Raw genomic sequence first — 17693 nt, forward strand, 5'->3', positions numbered from 1 at the left:
CTACTTGCCCCCTTCTAGGCTCCTTTTATAAAAGGATATAGTCTTCCCCCAGCTGTAAATAGAGTCCTGGGCTTGAGGACTAAAAAGGGCAAGGAAGAGTGGGCAAACCAGGCTGAGATTCCAGGCAGAAAAATGAGGGTGGGGGAGAAACTGAATAGCTAATAGAAATACACGATTGGAGGCTGTTCTTTCACAGACTGAAATACAGATAACGTGAGTATAGACAGTAAAATAGGGAAAATTCAGTTTAAGGGAAAAGATTAGGGGGAGTTCAACTACTGTCCTTCAAGTCATACAATATGGCTAGATATTGAGATACAACAATTCAGAAGGAACAGAGTTGGCTTTTTAGAACTCATGGACCTCAGAGTTTACTGGAGTCCCAAGAAATGGTGGAAAATATTAAGGGTATTCATCTCAAAGAACCAGACCAAAAAGAACATTTTCACACTGTTGAAATATGGATATAACATTGGACATTCCAAAGCTTTAAGGTTGCTTTGGGAATTAAATATCCCTGAAAATCAACAAGCCCCATTTGACAGAGGGACAGAAAGGAGTTACATGAACAGATGTATAGGATGTAAGCAGGCTGAAAGAGCAAGCATCCTTGCTCAGTTGCTTAATGCGTCTCTTCAACATGGCGCTGATCACCGACGATGTTGAGACTCTTAACATGTAGGCACAGTGACAGGTCTCATTTCAGTTGAGACATTTGGAGCTCAGTCTCTTGTGGTACCAGGGACCCAGTGACAGAAGAGGTCCAAATAGGCAAATAATTTGGATTACAGGGTCTGAGAGAGAGTTTGAAGGATCCCAACTGGGTAGACAGAACAAGGAGACATCTGTTGAACACTGGGATTCAAGTCTCTAGTGAGACTAGAGAATCAAGGTCAAAATGGGAGGCTACTCATTAGTGCTGACCTTGAGAACTAAGGAAATTAGTGATCCTACTATCCTTCTCTCGCCCTGCTTAGGACTCAGGATAAGAACAAAAGTAGCCAACCAGGCCCTACTATGTACCTGCCTGCGTCATCTTGCTGCATGGTTCCCATCACTCTCTAAACTCTCTACTCTTAGCTTCTCAGATGTGACAAGCCACCATCTCCTAAAAGGGCGACATCTGCTGTATCTTCTACCCAGAAAGCCTTTCTCTGCCTTCCTTGACTTGTATATATGCTCAGTCTTAAGCAACTAATCTTCCCATCTTTAGTCTATTTTTACCTCTTTCTCAGACTTCCCTGAGTAATAGATATCTTACACATTAGTGCATTTCACATCTATTTGCAGAATTCTAATTTAATTATCTCCCCTGTTTAGATATAAGTGCTATGAAAGCAAGCTTCATGTCTTTTTTATCTTTCTTACCATTGTATCTTCAATACTTGACTAACAGATGAATATAATCAAGAACATGAAGGGTGAATCAGTGTGAAAAAACTGTTTCTCTATTAAAATAATGCAAAATAAAATGATGAAACACTTACTGACTTTTCTCAGATTGAATACAACTGTATTTCTCCCCAGTATATAATTTGTTGTTTAGTTGCTAAGTCATGCCCGACTCTTTCGCAACCTTATGGACTGTAGCCTGCCAGGCGCCTCTGTGTGTGGGATTCTGCAGGCAAGAATACTGGAGTGGGTTGCCATGTCCTTCAGGGGAGCTTCCCAACCTGGGATGGAACCCACATCTCCTGCATTGGCAGGCAGATTCTTTACCACTGAGCCATCAGGGAAGCCCCAGTGTATAATACATGACAACAATATCTGAAACACCTTATGATTGCTTCAAACTATATTCAAGAGTGTGTGTGTTAGCGCTCAGTAATGTCCAACTCTCTGCGACCCCATGGCTCCCCAAGGAACCACCAGGCTCCTTTGTCCATGGGATTCTCCAGGCAAGAATACTGGAGTGGGTTGCCATTTCCTTCTCAGTAAAAAAGAATCAAATAATTAATATTTTTAACTATTAGCTGCTCTGAACCCAGATACCAAGAATATAATTTGCATTTCTTTGGGATTATTCTGATTTTTTTTTAATCTTATCCATTCAGCTGTCATCTATGAAATCCTTTCCTTATATTTCAAGAAAAAAAAAAGCTATTTAAAACCTGGAAATACTCACTTTGCTAAATATTTCTGAATGTATGCAGAAGCATATAACATTGTAAATCAACTATACTTTGATAAAATTAATTTGATGTTTGACAGAAAACAACAAAATTCTGTAAAACTATTAGTTTCTTACATGACAGTGTATTTCCCTCTCTTGTCAAAGCATGGACTCCTTAGCCACTGATTCTGTGTTAGTAACCAATATTTTTGTTGAACAATGGAAAGAAAGCATAAAACTACTGTAGTTACTTTTAAAAGTTTGTATGATTCTTGCTCAGCATAATTGTCTTGGTATAAATTATGCAGCAATGTTAAAAGTACAATAATTCTTCTCAAATTTTTCTCAAGGTAAACATATCCCAGTATATATATAATATGAAATGCTTGGTAAGCCATTGATCTGAAACCCAAGACTGAACAATAGCCCTTAAACACTTCACATTTATGTTGATAGTGACCAGTCACAAGGCTTTGGAGCTGTTTCGTTGGTGATACCTCCTTCCTTCTGTGTTCTCATGAAGGAGGCAATGGATAAAAGAATATGGGTTTTCTGAATCATTTTTCTAGATCCCACATTTACGCATTAATAGATGGTAACTTGTTTTTCTCTTTCTGACATACAGGGAGCTCAGCTCAGTGCTCTGTGACGACTTAGAAGGGTGGGGTGGGAGGGAGGCTCAAGATGGAGGAGCTATATGTATACATATAACTGATTCCCTTTGTTGTACAGCAGAAACCAACACATTGTAAAGCAACTGTACTTCAATAAATAAATTTAAAAATAAAGAATATGGGTTTTGATGACAAGCAGATCTCTGTTTATATCCTCACTCTACTGCTTCCTAATTAAGTAATCATGGGACAATCACTTGAATGCTCTGAACTTTATTTTCCTAGTCTACAAACTCGGGCTATTTATTTAAACTGTGGCTATTTAAACTTACCTTATAGAATTTTGGCTAGAATGAGTTAAAACATATTAGGTGCTTCCTATAGAACATGACAGGCTCAATAAACCCTCATTATTATTAACATTTCATCACCATCACCAAACACGTACTTTATTTTGGCTTTGGGACTGGGCGCTGAGTGTATTCTTTGGATTGTGAAATAATACTGTGATGTACATAGATTGGAAGGATCCTAGATTTATGCAGGATGATGAGTGTTACATGGGAGTAGAATGTTTTGAAAGCTTATTTATTTCACTCTGAAATTCAGATGTCATATGATATTTTAAATGTTTGGGAGAAGATTTGGAGCATCTTTGAATACTGGCTTTCTTTTCTCCGATGTAATGTTGATGAAATTGTTTCCTTTCCAAGAATGTTTTCTCTTCCCGCAATAGGTGGGCCCCAGCGAGCCAGAGGAAGTGTTATTGGAAGCATTAATGATGTTGAATTTGGAATTGCTTTCCTTAACGCCACGGTCACAGATAGCCCAAACTCTGATACTAGAATAATACATGCCAAAATTACCAATGTACCTCGCAGTCTTGGTAAGTCTCTTTGCTGATAAAAGTTGTCAATAAGCCTCTTTTTTTAAACATACATTATTCTTCTTCATCTATTATTTCCACTTAAAATTTCTAGGGATGCTACTACTAAATGAGCAGTGTAATAGTCCTTAGTTTTATCCCAATGGTAAACTCTTTTTAAAAACTGACATTTTTAGATGCTATTTTTGTTGTTATTCAAGTATATTTAGAATTCATCCCTTTGAATAACTTGCTGTGAATAACAACAATGGGCTGTAAATATTTTTCTGTGACATCTTATTTACCCCTTTTTTCTCTAGGTCCAGCAATGAGAAAGATAGTTTCTATTCTAAATCCCATTTATTGGACAACAGCAAAAGAAATAGGAGAAGCAGTCAATGGCTTTACCCTCACCAATGCAGTTTTCAAGAGAGAAACCCAAGTGGAATTTGCAACTGGTTCGTATCAACCGAACTTAATATCCTATTGCTATTTAAAAATATGATTGCTGTAAAAGTTGGCAGTTTAGAAAAATACATGTTCCCACAGAGGATACTTTCAAAGTTTTGTTGCCATCTTATCATAAGTGACATAAAAGCAAGTTTATATTTTCCTATAAACTTTTACTGACATGGCTCTATAAGAGGCCATATGTTTTCAGATAGTATAGTGATTTTTATAACCTAAAAGTTTTTTTCCTTCATCTTTCCTGTATCTGTTCTCTTTTAATTCCTTAGAGAGGGTTTGAAGGCCAAGCAGAGCAGGAAGCTGAGTCATAGCTATTAATTAAAGGTTTTTGTCTTTGAACCAGAGATTCAGTTATGATATCTGATAGGGGATTCTTCAATCAAAAAATTGGAAATATAAACAAGCAAATCTAAAGACTTTTCACTTTATCCTTAGCCTTAATCCATATGGATTAGCAATTCAGGGTCTTTTCCAAGGGCACACGACTTTTTAAAGACCTTTGTATGAAGTATCTTCGAAGGTGGTCTGCCTTTGCAGCAGTGATCTTTAAGGTAGCAGAGCTGAGGAAAACCAAAGCTTTAATCAGCCCACAAGACATGTGGGTCTTTGTGTGGCAATCCACTTCCTAAGATGCCCCTTTGCTGTTTCTAAAAGCACCAGAAAGAACAAAGCGCTGGAGCCAGACTTGTGGCTACTGCCAGTCTTCCTGGTCACGCTGTCTGTCCCCTTCTCACAGACAATCAGTCCATTTCTGTAGAACTGCCTTGCTGTTGCTTGTCAGTTGAAAGTGTGGATTCCTTCACCTAATTCTAAGTGTAATCGGGTGAAATTTTTGTAAAATATGTAAAAAAAAAAAAATTTCAAAATCAATCTAATTGAGTAAATCTAAGTTTAATTTGGGGGCTAAGTGCTATTTTCTCTTATTATACTTCAAACTTGATTAAACACAAATCATAACATAGCTGAACTGGTATAAAAATAAGTCTGTAGTGTGCTTACACAAACCATATTTTAAAAATACACAGATACAGCATGTGTGCATGCTCAGTCGTATCTGGCTTTGTGACCCCATGGACTGAAGCCCGCCAGGCTCCTCTGTCCATGGAGTTTTCCAGGAAAGAATACTGGAGTGGGTTGTCGTTTCCTTCTCCAGGGGATCTTCCTGACCCAGGAATCGAACCTGCACCTCCTACATTGGCAGGTGGATTTTTTACTACTGGGAAGTGGATCTGTATATATACATACACACACACACACACATATATATATATTTGCTGTTGAAATGAATAAATTTTAATTCCTAGGAGAAATCTTGCGGATGACTCACGTTGCCCGGGGCTTGGATTCTGATGGTGCTCTACTGGTAGATATCATTGTGAGTGGCTACGTCCTGCAGCTACAGTCACCTGCCGAAGTCACTGTGAAGGTAAAACGTTAGGGTAACTTGCCTTCACTGTTTATTGGAGCAATGGTAAGAGTAAGAGGCAAAGAACATTAAAGAAGCACAGAAAACTTGTATAGTTTCCCTTGTTCACTTTGCAGAGTAAATCTCTAAACCACTAAGGGTAGAAATGGCTATGTGGTCTTTGTCTAAAAATCTTTAAGGAGGAGTCTTTATAAGCTTTTAGTAGTTTCATGACCATGCTTATCAGGACTAAGATCAGAGCTATGTTGATTTAAGCCATTTAACTTTCTACAGACAAAGAGAATAGTAAGTCTTACCTAAAAGATTTTATAGACCATCCACAAAAGTATTCCAGAAATTAAAGAATGATAGCCATCGCCTTTTCACATTTTTACTTTACTCTTGACCGACAACTCTGAGTCCCTTATTAAACTCTCATTTATGACACTAAAATTATGAAACTAAAGTAGTTACAATGGTAGGTAGTTTAAGTTTGAACACTGCTATACAATTATAATTTTTATTTAGAACTGTATATTTTTAGACCCTAAGCCATTTTTATTTTTATCTCATTCGACATATCATAGTACCCTCAAGAAGAAAAAAAAAAAAAAAGCCATGCTGATCCTCAAATCCATATTGTCCTTCTTAGGATTACACTGAGGACTACGTTCAAACAGGTGCTGGGCAGCTGTATGCCTACTCAACCCGGCTGTTCACCATTGATGGCATCAGCGTCCCTTACACATGGAACCACACTGTCTTCTATGATGAGGCACAGGGAAGAATGCCTTTTTTGGTAGAAACACTTCATGCATCCTCTGTGGAATCTGACTACAACCAGCTAGAAGAGACACTGGGTTTTAAAATCCATGCTTCAATTTCCAAAGGTAATTTGGTTAAGGGAAAGTCCAGCTCTTTATGCTATGTAGTCCTTTCTAAATGGGTAAAAGAATTGCATTGATGCCATTCAAAATAAGGATGTCAAGGTACAGACTGAACGTAATGTGTTTTTCATGTGTGTTGTCTATGTTTTATGAGTAAAGTCCTATGGTAAGTCCAATCCAGTTAGCATTCTAGTACATTTGGTTTGCTAAGATGCATCTTCATATATTAATAGCATATTGGAGTTGTTACTGTTCTAGCCTATATACACAGAGCAATGTAAAAAGATATTCTCTTGTCAATGATTTTTCTTTGGGTAATAAAGTCCATTTGTTCTTGTTTTGAATCTTACAAGATTTTTTTTAAATTCCTCAAGCAGGATGTAAAGGTGTATTTTAACCTAATCCAGAAAACAAAGTTTCTCTTTAAAAGAAAAACGGGGGAGTAATCACCAGAATTCCAGCTGGCATTTGCTGTTCTTGGAAAGTACAGCTTTTGAACTGCCGCCTCTTGATCTTAGTAGTCCCCCTATGCTGGTGGGTTCTGACGTATCTACATTCTGAGATATCCTTTTCCATTTTTGTTTTATTTAAATATTCATTTTTTAGGAGTATAATTGCTTTAGCTTGTTGCGTTGATTTCTGCTGTACAACAGTGTGAATCGGCTGCAGGGGTACATATGTCCCCTCCCTCTGGAGCCTCCCAGCCCCTCCCGCCCCTCTGGTTGCAGAGAGCACTGGGCTGAGCTCCTGCGCTCTGCGGCAGCTTCCCGTTAGCTGTCTCTTCTACATTTGGTAATGGGTATGTTTCAGTGCTGCTCTCTCCGTTTGTCCCACCGTCACCTTCCCCCGTTGTGTTCACAAGTCTATTTTCTACATCTGCCTCTCCATTCCTGCCCTGCATATAGGTTCATAAGTACCGTTTTCCAGTGGTAAGAGGCACCATGACAATTAGCATTCCATATCCCATGGGGTTTTGACGCTTGGAGATACTTGCATGAGGTTGTTATAGACACTAACTGGATGATTTTAACACTGACCTTTAGGCTCCCATGAGTATATTTTAAATGATTTGGAGTAGTCTGGCGAGTGTGTGTTTGCTTTGTGCTGGCTTTCCTAAAATAAATGATCATGTTTAGCACATACACTAAAAATTCATTTTCACTGTTTACCCTTGTTCTCATCAGTTGTGCACATAACTGTTTTCTTCTTCAGCATCAGAACTGCTTCATCAAATTTGAGGTCATAGGAATGTAAGAATATATTCACATTTTTTAAACTAATCTCAGATTCATGAAGCCTCATAGCCCCACACCTTCTCCATCCACGTCCGTCACCACCACCTTATTTTACTATTGTTACGCATGTTACTTTAACTTGGACAAGAGAAAAGAGCCACTGAAACAAAGTTATATTTTCTTTTCCCCAGTAATACCTACTTTTCAAATTTATTCTCCACTTCTACTTTTTCCAATACTCCATAGAATTTTTTTTTAAAACTTTAGCACAATATTTTGGTTAAAATGAATTTATATTATCTGGGACTAGAGGAATTAAGATGATTTTTGAAAAGTCATGTACTTTCTACCCAATTGTGTCAAGTCCTCTAAACTTGAAACTGCTTGATGGTCTTTATGGTTTCTATCTATTGCGGGATTTGAGTCCCACAGTAGAAGGAAACACTGAGACATTTAAAACCTCTTACTATTCTTGGATACTATGATTCTGTGAATCACAGCTGATATAGTTGCCCATTGGTTGTTACTGTTCCTGTTTGTTGTAAGAATTGTGCACCTGCAGTTTCTTTTTAAATGACCACCAGGGGGCAAGCCTGCATTCTGAGTTGCTTAACCAGCACATTCTTTCTCTTTGTTGGGTCTAAACTAGAACTATGGTTACAATGCAGTTAGACTTGTACAGAGCTTGATGATAGTTCAGATTTTTAGACACAAAGATTTTGGTTTACCTAGTCTAAGGTAGGACCTTGGAGTCTGTATATTTAACACAGCCTCTGAATGATTCTGTTGTATCTAGTCTTTACTATACGATCCAAACCTAGGTTGCCCACATTATAGTGACTCAAAGGAAACCTTCATACTGGTTGAAAACAGAAATTTCCCAGGCTTCTTCCTTTGCCATTCTGACTGGGGCAGAACCAAGGGATCTATATTTTTAATAACTTCTCCAATAGATTATAGTATCAGTAAAATTTGGCAGTTATTAGTCTATAAAGATCCTAACTTAATTTTTTGAAGCATATTCTGATAGTATACTAACATGATAGTATACTGGTAGAAGTGACTGCAAGGAAGAGCATAAAAATCTGGGCAGTAGTTTGTCTCAAGTGAAAGGGTACAGAGAATTTTATACGTATCAATGTTTGTTTTTACAATTATATATTACCATAACACAGAAACAAACATTTTGTATTACCTTCCTTCTATGTCAAAAAAGAAAATCACGATATAATTCAGTCACGTTCTTTAACTACAAGAGAAAGAATAAAAGGAAAATATGTATTTTATGTACTTGGATATGAAAATCTTTGGACATTATAGGTAGAAGTATTTATATAGCTGAACCAATATTTAGAGCCCAAGTATGATGTTTAAAAACAAAGGAAACTGAGTAATTCTTGGTAACATTCCGACAAAAACAATGCACAATGAACCATCCATTTACATGACAGTTGCATTCCTAGAAAGTTTATTATATATTTTAATCACACACACAAAAATGTTGAATAATTGGAAGAAGAGTTCTAGCCATAGATAATTACAAACAGCTTTCTGGATTCCACAAAAATCTTTTGGGGAAAGGGACACATCTTCATCTTGCATCCTTATCCCACACATTGCAATATTTAAAACCTGCCCTGGGGTCCACCCCACTCACGAAATAGGCTTCCTATTAAATCCTGTCATCATCAGGACAACCAAAGTCTCTCCCAGGAAACTTCCCAGATGCCGCCTTATGGAAGCCATCTCCCTGTTTAGAACCAAAAATCTAAAGCTTCTATCAGATAATAACTTATATTTATGTGACACATTTTTCTACAACTGTGGCCCCAACACAGTGCTGTACACAACATACTGGCTACAGTAAGGCATATGTAAATAAGTGAATACCAATGAAGCATGAATTATAACTACCTGAATTGTATTCCTTTTAAACCTTTATGTTGGGGTATAGTTGCTTTACAGTATTGTGTCAGTTTCTGCTGCAGAGTGAAGTGGACCAGCTGTATGTGTACAGCTGCCCCTCCCACACCTCTAGGTCATCACACAGCTCAGAGCTGAACTCCTCGCACTGTACCGCAGGCTCCCCGCATCTGTTTTACACATGGCAGCACACATATGTCAATGCCAGCTCCCAATTCAGCCCACCTGCCTCTCCCCCTGGCGTGTCCACACATCCGTTCCCTACACCTGTGCCTCTTATTCCTGCCCTGCAAATAGGTTCATCTGGACCATCTTTCTAGATTCCATATACATGTATTAATATTTTTTTTCTTACTTCACTCTGTGTGACAGACATCTCTAAAGAAGACACACAGATGACCAAGAGACACGTGAAAAGATGATCATAATTACTAATTATTAGAGACATACAGATCAAAACTACAATGAAGTATTACCATTTCACACAGGTCAGAATGGCCATCACCAGAAAATCTATATATAAAAAATGCTGGAGAGGATGTGGAGAAAAAGAGAACTCTCTTGCACTGTTTGTGGGAATGTAGATCAGAGATACAGTCATTATGGAGAACAGTATGAAGGTTCCTTAAAAAACTAAAAATAGAACTACCATATGACCCAGCATTCCACTACTGAGCATTTGCCCTGAGAAAACCATAATTGAAAAAGACATCTGCATCCAGTAATAATCATAGCACTGTTTACAATAGCCAGGACATTGGAAGCAACCTAAATGTCCATTCACAGATGAATAGATAAAGAAGATGTAGTGCATATACATAATGGAACATTCAGTTCAGTTCAGTCGCTCAGTCGTGTCCGACTCTTTGCGACCCCATGAATCGCAGCACGCCAGGCCTCCCTGTCCATCACCATCTCACGGAGTTCACTCAGACTCACGTCAATCGAGTCTGTGATGCCATCCAGCCATCCCATCCTGGGTCGTCCCCTTCTCCTCCTGCCCCCAATCTCTCCCAGCATCAGAGTCTTTTCCAATGAGTCAACTCTTTGCATGAGGTGGCAAAAGTACTGGAGCTTAAGCTTTAGCATCATTCCTTCCAAAGAAATCCCAGGGTTGATCTCCTTCAGAATGGACTGGTTGGCTCTCCTTGCAGTCCAAGGGACCCTCAAGAGTCTTCTCCAACACCACAGTTCAAAAGCATCAATTCTTCGGCGCTCAGCCTTCTTCACAGTCCAACTCTCACATCCATACATGACCACAGAAAAACCATAGCCTTGACTAGATGGACCTTAGTTGGCAAAGTAATGTCTTTGCTTTTGAATATGCTATCTAGGTTATAACTTTTCTTCCAAGGAGTAAGTGTCTTTTAATTTCATGGTTGCCGTCACCATCTGCAGTGATCTTGGAGCCCCCCAAAATAAGGCCTGACACTGTTTCCACTGTTTCCCCATCTATTTGCCATGAAGTGATGGGACCAGATGCCATGAGCTTTGTTTTCTGAATGTTGAGCTTTAAGCCAACTTTTTCACTCTCCTCTTTCACTTTCATCAAGAGGCTTTTTAGCTCCTCTTCACTTTCTGCCATAAGGGTGGTGTCATCTGCATATCTGAGGTTATTGATATTTCTCCCAGCAATCTTGATTCCAGCTTGTGTTTCTTCCAGTCCAGCATTTCTCATGATGTACTCTGCATACAAGTTAAATAAGCAGGGGGACAATATACAGCCTTGATGTACTCCTTTTCCTATTTAGAACGAGTCTGTTGTTCCATGTCCAGTTCTAACTGTTGCTTCCTGACCTGCATACAGATTTCTCAAGAGGCAGGTTAGGTGGTCTGGTATTCCCATCTCTTTCAGAATTTTCCAGTTTATTGTGATCCACACAGTCAAAGGCTTTGGCGTAGTCAATAAAGCAGAAATAGATGTTTTTCTGGAACTCTCTTGCTTTTTTGATGATCCAGCAGATGTTGGCAATTTGATCTCTGGTTCCTCTGCCTTTTCAAAAACCAGCTTGAACGTCAGGGAGTTCATGGTTCACGTATTGCTGAAGTCTGCCTTGGAGAATTTTGAGCATTACTTTACTAGCATGTGAGATGAGTACAATTGTGCGGTAGTTTGAGCATTCTTTGGCATTGCCTTTCTTTGGAATTGGAATGAAAACTGACCTTTTCCAGTCCTGTGGCCACTGCTGAGTTTTCCAAACTTGCTGGTATATTGAGTGCAGCACTTTCACAGCATCGTCTTCCAGGATTTGAAACAGCTCAACTGGAATTCCATCACCTCCACTAGCTTTGTTCGTAGTGATGCTTTCTAAGGCCCACTTGACTTCACATTCCAGGATGTCTGGCTCTAGATGAGTGATCACATCATCATGATTATCTGGGTCGTGCAGATCTTTTTTGTACAGTTCTTCCATGTATTCTTGCCACCTCTTCTTAATATCTTCTGCTTCTGTTAGGTCCATACCATTTCTGTCCTTTATCGAGCCCATCTTTGCATGAAATGTTCCCTTGGTATCTCTAATTTTCTTGAAGAGATCTCTAGTCTTTCCCATTCTGTTCTTTTCCTCTATTTCTTTGCATTGATCGCTGAAGAACGCTTTCTTATCTCTTCTTGCTATACTTTGGAACTCTGCATTCAGATGCTTATATATTTCCTTTTCTCCTTTGCTTTTCGCCTCTCTTCTTTTCACAGCTACTTGTAAGGCCTCCCCAGACAGCCATTTTTCTTTTTTGCATTTCTTTTCCATGGGGATGGTCTTGATCCCTGTCTCCTGTACAATGTCACGAACCTCATTCCATAGTTCATCAGGTACTCTATCTATCAGATCTACGCCCTTAAATCTATTTCTCACTTCCACTGTATAATTACTCTGCCACAAAAAGCAATGAGATTGGGTCATCTGAATTGTATTCTTGAATTCAGTGGTTGAAGGTCGCAAGGACTTGCATCTAAATCCTTGTTCCAGATTATCTTTATAATTTTATTACTTTTGACTTTAGGTTAATTACATGACCTCAGTCTCAAATTCTTCATCTGAAAATTGGTTATGACGGGAGTCGGGGAATTCTGAGATTTAAATGTAATATAGCACACGAAGCTCATAGTACTCTATGACAGTCAACAATCATTTAGCAAACATTTCTATCCCATCCATCCTGCCCCATTGCCTTGAAGGTGCAGGAAGGCTTGAATACTCTCAGGGTCATTTTTACACTTGGAGAGGAAATGGATCATGAACCTCTGCTTTCTCTTCAAGGTTTTAAGCAGTTTGATTGCCTAGAAATAGCAAGTATGGCTTTAGCTTTCTAGTCAAGGAACTATATTCACTGGAGTAGTATTTCTTCCTCCCTCCACAAATATGAGACTTTTGAAAAGTGTCATGGTCTCAGCAGGGCTTAAATAATTTTGCAATCAGAGACTCTCCAAAGTAGAATGAATATGAAAAATAAATACCCAGACTCACTCTATGAAGAACACCTAAAGCAATAAAAGTAAACCATCTCATGTATTTGGAATTGAAGGAAAATCTAAGATAATATCTAAGAGATTGAATATAAACTCGGTGTATTATATGACTTAAATAAAATTCCCCTTAAAGAGAAATCTATTATGTCAATGATTGTCTTTTAGGGTGTGTGTGTGTGTTTATATTACTTTGGTAACTTGAAAATGAGTTTAAGTTTTTGCATCTCATTAATGTTTATATTTGTAAAATAACTTACATCCATCAAAACAGAGTTACTTCCTAAGAAAAGAGATTCCCTAAGCTACCTATTCTTGTTTGTATGTTTTCTTCTAACACTAATCTGACATCTATTCCATAACGATATGCCTGTTTCTTGCTTTGACTACATGGAAAGAATACTTGGTTACACACAAAGAAACTTTGACCCAGATGCTTCACTGTGCCAGTGGAAATTGACAAAAGGAGAGGTTTTCTTCATTAGAGTTTGTTTTTCACTGGCATAAATTATTTTAAAGGTTTTCAAAATACCACTCCTACTTCTAAAACAGAAAAAGTAAATGGCTGGAAGAATAGGATTTTGCCTGTGGTTATGTCTGGCAGTCACATTGATTTGTATCCTTTTTTGTTATCAAAGAATAATTAATTTTCTTTTGATTCATGTAAACTACTTAGGCAGAAAATCTGCTTCCACTGGCTGCTTGCCAACAATCTCTGCACTATGATTCATTTAGTTCTCGGTTGGGAAACAGGAAAATGTTTCCATTCTGCTTGTTTTCACCTATTGCATTTGCTGCGTCATGTGTTCCACTTTGGGCACATCTTCCCAGGGAGGATGGTTCTGGAAAGAAAGAAGGTGCTAAAGTTCTAACAAGTCAATTAATTTTGCTTTTGTCTCTATGGTAGGAGAACGCAGTAATCAGTGTCCCTCTGGGTTTGCCTTAGACTCGGTCGGACCCTTTTGTGCTGGTAAGTATAACAATAAATGATGCATTTTTGTTTTTCATAATCTGTTCATGTTATCCTTAATGGACATTTACTGTCATTTTGCTAGATATTTATTAATCACAATATCCTCTAAGTGTCTCATTTTATAGGTGAGGAAATTGAGATGTGAAGAAGTTGAGTGCCTAAGTTCACTCAGCTATCAGATGGCAGAGCTAGATTTGAATTTCAGATAGATACAAAGCCCGTGCTGTGTCAGTTAGTTCCACAATCAAGTGTGTAAGGGATCATGATCAAGTACAGGGGTAGACTGAACACAGGAACCAAACACTGGACTATGTTTGGCCACCTGATTGCACGAATGTGAAACAGCAGTAATTCAACTCTAAGTCACTTAACCCTAGAATTGCCCAGTTGTAGCACAGGGCTGGAGATGGCAATGGCAGCCCACTCCAGTACTCTTGCCTGGAGAATCCCATGGACGGAGGAGCCTGGTAGGCTGCAGTCCATGGGGTCACTAAGAGTCGGGCACAACTGAGCGACTTCACTTTCAACTTTTCACTTTCATGCATTGGAGAAGGAAATGGCAACCCACTCCAGTGTTCTTGCCTGGAGAATCCCAAGGACGGCCGGGCCTGGTGGGCTGCCATCTATGGAGTCGCACAGATCGGACACGACTGAAGTGATTTAGCAGCAGCAGCACAGGGCTGGATTGTGGGTGGAGGACTGATGACTAAACCTGCCTTGTGCTATCCGTGTGCCAGTGCAGGAGAGTCACAGTTCAGTAAACAGCTAAATAAATGGCTAGAGGAGCTCAAACTGGCATACACAGTGCTTTTCTTTTTGCTGGTGTGCAGTGAAACATCACACAGCGATAAAAAGGTCGTCTTTAGAAACTGTACTGCCCAGGTTCAAATCCCAGCTCTGCCGATAATGACCTATGTGGCCTTCAGCAATTTAGTTAACCTCTTTGTTCCTCAGTTTTAGCATGCAAATGAGAATAGGAATAAAAATACTTACCTCCTAGGAATGTTGAGATGAGTTAACATAGGAATAATAAAAAGCATTGCAATCACAGTAAATGGTCATTATGTCTTAGCTTTCACCATTGTTGTTTTAAAATTAATGCAGCCACTGTCAGAGATAATGTGAGGACCCAAAAGTAATTTCATTTTGTGTTTCTGTTCTGTGGCATATGGAGCATTTTCTGTTACATTGGATCCGTTCATTGGCCTCTACAGACAGCTCTTTTCACCCACTTTAATAACTCCTTGAATGTAAGGCTTCTCCATACTAATTGGGTCTTGTTTCTTCTTCCAGATGAAGATGAATGTGCCGCAGGGAATCCCTGCTCTCATCTCTGTCACAATGCCATGGGAACCTATTATTGCTCCTGCCCCAAAGGCCTCACCATAGCTGCCGATGGAAGAACTTGTCAAGGTAGTTACACGGCTAAATTTAATCAACACATTTAAGCAACGGACATGGCAATCTCCGACCTAGAGAAAGCATGGAAGACCAGGGCTCTTCTTTACTACTCTTTCTGCCTCTGCCTTCATTAAGTTGAAAAAGTAAGGCAGAGAGAAGACTGCTCACACACTGCCTTCATATGGGGCACTCTGTGGGCAGGGATGCCTCTAATGATTCACTCAATAACCAAAAGACAATGAGAGGCAGCCAGGCCTATTACCATATGCATTTTACAGGGATAACACCAAGGAAAAATAAGGTTATAAAGAATTTAAGTGAACTGCACAATCCTGGTAGGACTTTAGGAACGTTACAAAAAGAAATCACACATTTCTATCAAATTCTAGGTATGCTTCAAAGTTAGAAATTATATAGGAGCCTAATTTATAAATTAAAAATGAAAAAAAGGATTTCTCCCTCTATGCCCAAGTAGGCCTCCATCTAAATACAAAAGAGAGAGGGAGTAAGGACATAACAGGGCATAGGAATAACTTCTGTGGGAATGGCCAGTATGGATTGGGCACTTTGTATACATTATTTCCTTTAATTTTTAAAGCAGTACTGAGAGATAGATATTATCCTCATTTTACAAATGAGAACTCAGATGTTAAAAAGAAGTACCTTTTTTCAGTCATCTAATTTATAAGTGGTCTGATGGATGGCTTGGTCTTTGAAGACACACACTGTCTGCTGTGAGCTTGTCAGCTCTTCAACTCATCTGAAGGGACCTACCCCCAAATTCAACATTCTTGCTCTTGTGTATTTCAAGTGTCACTCATTGCTTTCCTTATTCTTATTTCACAGCAGGTTCTTAAGTGGGTTTTTTTTTTCCCACTCCCCTTAGTTAAATGAATCACTTTGTTGCAGATATTGATGAGTGTGCTTTGGGTGGATACACCTGCCATGCTGGTCAGGACTGTGATAATACCATCGGATCCTATCGCTGTGTAGTCCGCTGTGGAATTGGCTTTCGAAGAACCAGTGATGGGCTGAGTTGTCAAGGTACATAAATGGAAGCCCTTGCTTTATCTTCATTATACTAAGAGTTAAAAACCCTGCCTGTTGGACCATTTAGGTTGAACTCCATTTAATAGATTGAGCTTCGTAGTAAAATATTTAAACGTAATATTCTATGGCTATTTTAAGTATTTGTAACAGTGATTTTGAATAAAACTTGCCTATAATACTTGAGAGTGGAGATCATACAGCATGATCTTAATAGAATCTGTTTCATACTTGAGATTCAACCGATGTACAAGAAAGCCTTCTTAGAGGTCCCCTCACCTGAGTAAAAGCAGAAACTTCTGAGAAATGACCATGACTATCAATTACCTCTTCAGGGTAGAGTCTAGTCCCAGGAGAGAGACATAGAGTAACCCTACCATAAATCTCTCCTGCACGGTATTTTATGATCCTGAAGAAGATGCAAAAATCACTCATCCTTGTACAGACAAACATTATCATATAGTCTCTTATCTCATTGTTTTCTGAAGAACCCTGTCTGTTCTTCTCATAGAAGCCAATTATCCCCTCTTCATTTCTGCTGTTAAGTCTGGTTTAAAAGCCTTTAACTTTCACCATGAAACATGTTACTTTTTTGGTTGGCACCTATGTGCATAGAAATAAACCTTTTCTCTTATTAAAAAAAAAATCTCCATAAGATTACTATTTATTGCAGGACTTTGGATATAAAACTTATTTTCTAGAAGAATTTTAGATTCACAGCAAATTTGAGTAGAACAGAAAGAGATTTTCCAAATTCTCCCTGCCCCAACTCCTTCACAGCCTCCCCTACTATCAAATTCCTTCTAGAGTGGTACATTTTTTACCAAGGATAAACCTACATTGACACATCATTACAACCGAAAGTCTGTTGTTTACATTAGCATTTACTCTTGATGTTCTATATTCCAATGTCATGTATCCTCCATTGTAGTATCATGCAGGATCACTTCCCTACCCAAAAAATCTATGCTTCACCTCGTCATCCTTCCCTCCCCCAAACTCTGGGAACACTGATATTTTTATTGTCTCTCTCGCTTTACCTTTTCCATAATGTCATATAGTTGGAATTATGTAGCATTTAACCTTTTCAGATTAGCTTCTTTCACTTAGTAATATACATGTATGTTTCCTCCATGTCTTTTCATTGGTTGATAGCGCCTTTCTTTTTAGTGCTGAAAAATAATCCATTGGATGACTCTACCACAATTTATCTATTCATTCACCTACGAAAGGGCATCTTGGCACTTCCACGTTTTAGCAATTAGAAATAAAGCTGCTGGCAGGATTTTCCAAACAAAG

At 38.7% G+C, this 17693-nt stretch overlaps 1 protein-coding gene across 1 annotated transcript in view; it reads left to right on the plus strand.

Annotated features, from left to right (window-relative positions):
* Nucleotides 1-17693, plus strand: part of HMCN1 (hemicentin 1) — a 537733-nt gene that overhangs the window by 484864 nt on the left and 35176 nt on the right. Inside the window, exons 94-100 of the mRNA XM_068985901.1 lie at nucleotides 3464-3613; nucleotides 3913-4050; nucleotides 5365-5486; nucleotides 6118-6355; nucleotides 13881-13943; nucleotides 15240-15359; nucleotides 16257-16391. Coding sequence (XP_068842002.1) covers nucleotides 3464-3613; nucleotides 3913-4050; nucleotides 5365-5486; nucleotides 6118-6355; nucleotides 13881-13943; nucleotides 15240-15359; nucleotides 16257-16391 — 966 coding nt within the window. The remainder of the gene's footprint in view (nucleotides 1-3463; nucleotides 3614-3912; nucleotides 4051-5364; nucleotides 5487-6117; nucleotides 6356-13880; nucleotides 13944-15239; nucleotides 15360-16256; nucleotides 16392-17693) is intronic.

The sequence above is a fragment of the Capricornis sumatraensis genome, chromosome 14, assembly GCF_032405125.1.
Source record: "Capricornis sumatraensis isolate serow.1 chromosome 14, serow.2, whole genome shotgun sequence".
In the NCBI taxonomy this organism is placed as follows: domain Eukaryota; kingdom Metazoa; phylum Chordata; class Mammalia; order Artiodactyla; family Bovidae; genus Capricornis; species Capricornis sumatraensis.